The sequence below is a fragment of the Nematolebias whitei genome, chromosome 11, assembly GCF_014905685.2.
Source record: "Nematolebias whitei isolate Nwh7 chromosome 11, NemWhi1, whole genome shotgun sequence".
In the NCBI taxonomy this organism is placed as follows: Eukaryota; Metazoa; Chordata; class Actinopteri; order Cyprinodontiformes; family Rivulidae; genus Nematolebias; species Nematolebias whitei.
In genome coordinates, this window is record NC_056508.1 from 14,298,803 (window position 1) to 14,307,549 (window position 8,747).

At 41.5% G+C, this 8,747-nt stretch overlaps 1 protein-coding gene across 1 annotated transcript in view; it reads left to right on the forward strand.

The window, feature by feature from the left end:
* The window catches only part of rapgef3 (Rap guanine nucleotide exchange factor (GEF) 3), a 43,016-nt gene that overhangs the window by 8,926 nt on the left and 25,343 nt on the right, over positions 1 to 8,747 (forward strand). Inside the window, exons 2-4 of the mRNA XM_037683808.1 lie at positions 668 to 712; positions 7,319 to 7,425; positions 7,516 to 7,637. Of these exons, the coding sequence (XP_037539736.1) occupies positions 668 to 712; positions 7,319 to 7,425; positions 7,516 to 7,637 (274 nt within the window). The remainder of the gene's footprint in view (positions 1 to 667; positions 713 to 7,318; positions 7,426 to 7,515; positions 7,638 to 8,747) is intronic.

The window sequence follows — 8,747 nt, forward strand, 5'->3', positions numbered from 1 at the left end:
TTGGACATGTCCAGAGGAAGGACAGTGGCTTGGACATGTCCAGAGGAAGGACAGTGGCTTGGGCATGTCCAGAGGAGGGACAGTGGGTATATTGGTAGAAAGATGTTAGAAATGCAGCTGCCAGGAACAAGACAAAGAGGAGACGTATGGATGCAGTTAGAGAGGACATGAAGGTAGTTGGAGTGAGGATAGAGTGAGGTGGAGGAGGATGACTCGTTGTGGCGACCCCTGAAGAGGGAAACGCCGATAGAAGAAGAAGAAGAAGAATGTGTTTTAAAAAGCTTATTTCATAAGAAAGGACTTTCCTCTTCCTAAAGCAAATGTGAAGCAGGCTATGTGTTCTTTACTCTGAGCTCTTTCCACCCACTTGGTTGCACACACTTGACTCCTGCCCACTCCATGATGGAGACAATGACAACACAGGTTAGATAATGTTCTGATAATGTGTTTCTGTTCACCCTCATCATTGCCTCGGTCAGACCAGTTCTGTTGTGTCTGTTTATTTGGTGGAACCGTGCTAAGATTGTCATCAACAACCAGTTCAACTGGTTTTAGCAGAAGAATGATGCAAAACCATTTCTTTGGGTTGCATGTCTGAAGTTTGTATTGATAAAATCAGGAGAAGTGGCTCAGTAATAATGAAGTATTTTGTTCTGTTTTTATCTAGACTCCACTGCCGGAGGCTCTGGATTCTAAGGACACCATGAAGCAGGTGTGTACGCAAGACAGAACCCCCCCCCCCCCCCCCCCTAGATGCCACAAACTGTTCATGTTGGTAATGCAGAACAGAGGGACAGACAGTATCGGGGGAGATATGTGATATTTTAGCTATTTGAACCTTAAGGTAACATTCAAAATATAATTTTAAGAAAACAGTTATGGACAGTGAATATCTTACCTGCTGTGGATAACATGTTTAAATTACCTCAATGTGGATTTCACCCTGAACGAAGTAAAAGCTATTTCATAGACTTTTACATTATCAGTTTTGAATAATACATGAAATTTTGTTTTGTATTTTTCTGCAACAGCAGCAGCTAGCTGTAGCACCACTGATGCAACCTGCAGCACCTTCTGTAGGACTGTCATAAATATTCTGCTGAACCGACTGTTTAATGTGAAAATGTTGCCAGTGTAAAGATTTATGAAATAATAATCCTGTGAGAAGTTTTGGACTAGCAGTTAGCTTGTCGAAATGAATTATAGATGCAGAGAGAAGCCAACGTGGATACTGATGCAGAGGACTTCAGTGAAACTCTCATTTTTAATGTAAAATGGTGTGTGCTGGTGTGGCAGCAAAACGAGCCATGAGATGAATGAAACAGGAGCGATTAGTAATAAACTGCTTAAAAATATCAATTTCAAACTAAGAAATCAAACTTAAAAAAAGGTTATCCTGGCCTATATCAACTTGATGTAGTTTGAAAGTGTTTATTCTTTATATATATTGGTTGATATATTGATTAATTGGTTGACATATTGATTAATTGGTTGATATATCAGTTGATATATTGATATTTTGGTTGATTTTTTTTTTTTTTTTTTTCATTTAGCCTTTATTTATCCAGGTTAGTCTCTTTGAGCCACGAGAACTCATTTTCAAGAGAGACCTGTTTAGGGAGCACATGGTGGGGGTTAAGGGCCTTGCTCATGGGCCCAGAGTGGGGCGAATGAGGGTGGGGGCAAGTGTGGGTGTTTCACCTACCCCACCCACAATTTTGATGTTGTCGGGGCCGGGGCGTGAACCGGCGATCTTCGGATCACAAGCCCACCTCTCTAACCTCTGCGCCACCACTCCCCATATATTGATATATTGGTTGATATATTGACATATTGGTTGATATATTGATATATTGGTTGATATATTAATATATTGATTTGCAACTCTGAAATGTGGGTATGCACACTATTTTTAATCTACATATATACTAAATGTTTTTTCTCACAGTTTTTGAATTAAAGACACATTGACCATTGAAATGAGAAAAGAACTGTGTTTCATATGATTTTGGACCAGCCTCCATGTCATTACAATGAGTACCTTTAGCAAATGTGAGGCAGCTCCATGACGAGCTGGAGCAAGAAGAACGGGCTGACAAGGGGAGCTGAGGAAAATAATGCCAAAAGACAAAGAAAACGATAAACAAAGAATTTAAAAGAAGAAACTTGACTGAATTACTATCAATAGACAAGAATAAAGTCAAACTAAAAATAAAAAATACAATATTATGACACAGTTTCTCCAAACTCAGGTTGGTCATAAAGCTATCTACAACAGGTGACATAATATTTGTTTAAAACTTTTCCACAGTACATCACTCCAGAATATCTGAATTATTTATTTAAACTGTCAAACTAGTTTGAACTGTTTTAATGTAATCTGAAATAAATATTATTGAAGCAACAGTGTGACAAAGAGGTGAAGAAGAGAGTCCAGGCAGGATGGAGTGGATGGAGAAAAGTTTCAGGAGTGATTTGTGACTAAAGGGTGTCAGTAAAGATCAAAGGAAAAGGTTACAAGACAGTGGAGAGACCAGCTATGTTGTATGGTCTGGAGACAGAGACATGGACAAAAAGACAGGAGACAGAACTGGAAGTGACAGAAATGAAGATGTTGAGGTTCTCCTTAGGAGTGACAAGGATGGATAAGATTAGGAATGAGATCATCAGAGGTACAGCACAGATTGAACAACTGGGAGATAAAGTTAGAGAGACCAGACTGAGATGGTTTGGACATGTCCAGAGGAGGGACAGTGGTTTGGACATGTCCAGAGGAGGGACAGTGGGTATATTGGTAGAAGGATGTTAAAAATGCAGCTCCCAGGAACAAGACAAGGAGACAATATATGGATGCAGTTAGAGAGGACATGGAGGTAGTTGGAGTGAGGACAGAGGATGCAGAGGACAGAGATGGAGGAGGATGACTCGCTGTGGAAACCACTGAAGAGGGAAAAGCTGAAAGAAGCAACAGTATATGGTTAAAACTCGTTAATTGTGACTTTGTGGGGAAAAGAGATTAAGAAAGTCAATGATTCTGTGAATGTCCCCACCTCTCAGTGACAGCGCAGCGTCTTTGAAGTCTTGTGTCTCTGGTGTCTCTGAGCTTCTCTGACCTCTGCCATCATGCAGACTTGCAGCGCTTGCATCCTCTCAAACTGCTGAACGTGTTCTTTTGTTGTTCTAATATCCTGCACTACCGCTCAAGCGAGTCTTAAAAACACATTCCTGCTGTGCAGGAGTTTAAAAGGACACTTTAAAGTCCACACCTAGCTGACCCCTCCACCTCCGTCTGAGAAGTACCTCACCCGGTCCAGACCCCCGAGCTGTGTTATTGCAGCTCGCTTCAGTGGGATGCCAGGGAGAGAGCCTTTAAAAACACTGATAAGATGGTTTCACATGAGCTGACTCCTGGTTAGGTCCTGTAGTGGTCCCTTTGGCTGGTGATGGAGGGTTCATCTGTTAACTCCAAACAATCCAAGATGTTCTGTTTTTCTGTTCTCCTGGTGCACTGAGGGTGATAGAAGAGCTCATGACAAGAGGTCAGTGTTGCTTTGTCTGGTTGCTCAGCACCACTTCTAAAATGCACCTATTAACTCATCCTAACTCCGGATAAAACAAATGTTTTAATAAGCTAATCAGACTGTTTTAAACACAGAACTTTCCCTACATCTCTCAAAAGTCCTGTTCTGGGTAAAAAGGCTTAAGTGTCTAAAAATGTATTATCCAAGACCTGAAATGTACATTTTTGACATAATGATGAATTTGCCTTCCGGAGCATGGTTCTGTAAGTTCTCACAAAGCTAGATGAGGGGAAAGTTGGTCCGTGGTGCCTGACAACTCACAGGCTGCTCACACAGAACGTCCCACTGAGGTCACAGAGAGTGGGTCTCACCCACAGAGACTGTGAGGCTGCACTCATCATCCATCCACCCAGCAAGACTCTTTAAAACTCCTGGTTCGGCTAAGAAAACATGGACGTCATTGAGGACAAATGATGGGAAAGACCTGCAGAAGCATTCCTTGAATGAACAAATCACATCTGTAGTGACAGAACTTTAGGCTAAGATCGTCTTTTTGATCAGAAATTACAGTTTTAGTCATTTTGGTCCAACTTTGAAAGTAAGGTTCTGTGATATGCAGCATGTTATGGGATCTGTCAGTGACTTCAGTTTGTGTTGAGAATATACCACATCGGATTTTAGCTCAACTTCTGTAAAATCCTATGAGTTAAGTCATTTTTGTGCTGGCTGATGTTGATTAGCTGGAGCAGCGGTGTTGAATAGAATTGACTCTAAAAGTTGTCCCGTGGTAGATGTAGTGCTTATCATACTTTCCGCCGTAAATGTCCCACCACCGTATAAAACTCCTCTTTTATGCGTCACCGCTGACAACCCGGAAATGTGGGCCGGTGTTGTGCCAAAAACTGATTGGCTGCCAAATGGAGGCCGCAGGAGCGTGCACAGAAGGACTTTAACAAGAATTTAACAAGATTAACATTTAAAAACAATTATTTGTTTGCTCGAAATTATAGCAAAGGTGTGTCTCAGTTGAACTTCTCTGTAATAAATGCTCTTCAATGGTCAAATCAGCTGCATTTCTCCTGGGCGGTGCGGTGAAATGCAGCAGATTTGATGTTTGCTCCAGGAGTTCCAAAGCGAGACGAAGGTGGTTTTGTATGGCAAGCCAAGTGTCTCATTAATAGCCGCTTTTACCTATTAATGAGACACTTGGCTTGCCATACTAGTCAAGGGCCCTCTAGTGGCTGAAAATGGTAGTGTTTAATATTTTCCATATTAGAATGAATGAAATCATCAGATCTCAGCCAAAAGCTGGTTATAAATATGAGGGGAAAATATAAATACATTGCTTAGCTGTATAAATTGCAGGCATGATAATTTATGCAAAAAAACTGTGTCTTATACAGCAAAAATTATGGTACTCTGACTCATTTAGAACCACAGAAAAATAGCTTCTTGTTTGTAGAATTGACTGAGTTATAGCTAAGCTGCATTAATATCCATCCAGTGGTTTATGAGATATTTTGCTAATAACAGGTATACAGAGTTTAATCCAAACGGTTGGATGATAAAATCTAAGACGAAGATCCCGATATGTTTGTGTTCATGTGTTAGGGATCAGTCTCAGCAACTACCACACCCTATTTTAGATCAATATCTATAAAACTGACTGGACTTTTGTGTTTTTAAAGTCAGTTGGCTGTGGCAGCCATCTTGAATCAGGCCAGCTCCAAATGTTAATCAGTTGTAGAGGTACATCTGATTAATTTCTCCTAGATTCAATAAAATAAAACACACACACACGTACACGTGTATGTGTGGACTACCTACATTAGAAAACAAGCAGCAGTGTGAATCCTTGTAAAATATTTTCTTAAACAAATATCCGCACCTACGTCTACATGATTGTTGAGTTTGACAGCCAGAAGTGATCCTCTCAGTGACTTATGGCTTCAGCAGTTGTTTATCTTAGGACTTACGTAGGTAATGGAAAATCACCTCATCAAGAAAATAAGTTTAAGCGCTGACATACATGAGAAAATGACTCTAGGAGTCCCCGTGGGAAAACAGGAGGACTCCACAGAGCCAGACTGCAGGGGCAGGCTGGAGCTGCCTCACCCCCAGTATCTTTGTTGATGTTGGGTCTGGGAAGGAGCCAGTGTGAGGCTGCTGCTGAGTAAAGTATGCTCTGTGGTGCCACTCTCAGTAAGTTATCATCGTTTGGGTTAAAATTAATAGCTTCATGTGAATTTCTCTGTCCGACTCAGGGGTCTTCAACCTGCGGCTCTGGAGCCACATGTGGCTCTTTGGTTCCTCCACAGCGTCTCTTTCAAACTTTGACCAAAACTAACAAAACTGAATTTTGTTGGTTGTTATACAAACAACAAAACAAAAAAGGACTAGTTTGAGGAGTTTTCCTCTAATTTATTTAGCCAATATGTGAAACAAGGAGTAAAACATACTCACTTTAACTTTGTGCTTTATTTCTATACTTAATACATTTTTTCGCAATTAAAAAAATTACATAGGACTGCATAGTTCATAGTTTTTTATTAATTAAAAAAAAATCTACCCCCCTCTCTTGACAAATATCTGGTATTTTCATTTGTCTTAAATTGTAAAAACATCAATAAATGTTAAAAATCGTTAGATATTTTTAGCTGTATAATGTCACCCCTAGTGGTCACACAAAGCTCCCCCCAACAAACCTAAAGTGGCCCATGGGCCACCAGTTGATGATCACAGTTGTAGCAGGTTGTTGCTTCTCTGAGAACTTTTAATTTAGTGAATGAAGGTGTAGAAATGGCTCTTTTGATCGTAAAGGTTGCAGAGCCCTGTTCCAACTGAATGAGGAATGGTTGTGTTTGCATCACTGAGGCTGAGGTCAGTAGGTGGTTTACATCCTGCAGGCAAAGGAGGAGGAGGATATAAAAGATTCTGGGAGCTTCTGTCTTCTATTTCTCTAAACTCAAGTCTTCACTAAGAGCTGGAAGTTGTCAGGACTGGATTTATGTCTCAAGACGATCACTTTGGGCAAAATTCGTCTTGAAGAACATTCAAAGCACAAGCAGCAACCGCCTGAGTCACTTGTGTGATCACAAGACATGCAGGAGGTGTCTGAGGGGGAGCGAAGCAGGGGGTGGGAATGTGGTGGGGGGGAGGCGCAAAATTAAACTTTCAACCCCTGTCAGTGTAAAGACTGTAATCTGTTGGCTTGGAACTTTTTATCACTCACCACTAAAGATGAAGGTGCAGCGATAATGGTTTTGCCCTCATCTGTGTGTGTGTGTAGTGTGTGTGTGGGGGGGGGGGGGGGGGGGGGGGTGATGGGAGGGTCACTGTGGTCAGAAACTAAAAGTTAGTTGTGTACTACCAGCCAGAGAGTGAGTTGGAAACTCAGCGAGGTGTGGGAGAGTTTCACAGAGCCATTTTTAACACTTTCTCACCTCCTTGCAACCCACACACACACACACACACACACACCTAAACACACACACACACACAAGTACTACATCACACTCCTACACGTACAGAAAACTCTGCTCACGCTGTTTGAAACCGTTGCACATGATTTCCACTCTGTGGGGAGCTGAAATCCAAAGTGTGTCCCTTCTTGTCACTTGCAGTCCAACATTTGTCAGAACATTTGCTTCTTCTGCCAACGATCGGTCGACGTCACAGAAGTTGGCATGTTCAGTTAAAAAGGCTGCCTGTGTTACAAACCCTCCCCATCAAAGTGAACTCAACATGTAAAGTTTGTAGTTTCACGGCTTACTTTTGTTTCGTTCATCTTTCTGTAGTTTCTTTCAGACCGAGTTGTGAAAGCAGCGAGGTCTGTGTTCAGTGTCATGATTGAGAAGAACCCCGGCCTGGTCCGAGATAGAAAGCATCACCTGAAAACATACAGGTGTGTATGCCGACCATGTGACTCTTTTTGTTTTTGAATACGAGTGCACCTGCAAGCTTTAAGTGACATCATGTTACATTTCTCTCTCAGGCAGTGCTGCTCAGGAAAGGAACTTGTTGACTGGCTCATGACGCAGAGTGAGTGCCTCCAGTCAAGAAGTCAGGCTGTTGGAATGTGGCAGGTCTTGGTGGACGAGGGAATCCTTGTTCATGGTGAGAATTAGAGCTGAATCTTCATCCTCCTTCAGCTTTTACTGGTTCCCTCTGCGTCTCTGTATACTTTAAAGGTTGTGCTTCTGATACTTGAGGCTGTAGGCGGCAGTCTGCAGCTTCACAGTGGAGGCAATTATGATTGATTTTACTAATATTTAAAACAGACAAAAAAGCATATGGGCAGGATGATAAACACTTTATATTTTAAATAAAGACATTCAAAATTACATATTCTGTCCATCTGTCAGACTAAAATAATTAGTGGATTTCTTAACAATGCAGGAATTTGTGAAGTAATTATGAACAGTATCTTAAGATCAACTCAGTTTGAAGAATCGTGAAGATTTTTGATGGGCGAGCTAAACTAACAGCTACTCAAAAACCCATTAAACCCAGAGCCCATTAAAGAGTTAGTTTCTGCCATCAAAACAACCCAAACATTTAAAATTTCATATTGTTTCTTTGCCAGTTTGCAAAATCGAGATGAGACCATCAGCGTCTCTTTTCTGCTTTGTGTAGATGATGGGGTTTTGTTGGCATCTTTGGGCCATGACCTTCAGCAGGCACTTAACTTTAGGCCAGTCTCAACCAGACTGGTAGATTGCTCCTTTCAGGTTCAAGTTGAGTCTTTGCCTCAAATGACTAAGGAGTTAATCTGAGTGTTTTTATGAGAGATTACAGCGTGAACTGATGGATTGTGACCTCAGTACAGTAATGAGTGAGGTAAGGATCAAAAGAGAAAGAACAAGATCCCAGATGCAACTGACTGAAATGAACTTCCTCCCTAGGATGGCCTGGCTCAACCTTACAGACAAGGTGAGGAGCTTCATTATCAGTGGAGCTTGGAGTAGAGCAGTCTGCTGTGGTAGTTCAGGCACATAGATGCCTACTAGTAGCTACTAGAAGGAGATGTGAGAGCAAAACCAGACCTTGCTGGAGGAATTATATAGTATATCCCTCTGAAATGCATCACCATGGATGGATGGATGGATGGATGGATGGATGGATCCAGAAATTGCTGGATGAATTATACAGTATAGCCCTCTGAAATGCATCAATTTGGATGGATGGATGGATGGATGGATGGATGGATGGATGGATGGATGGATG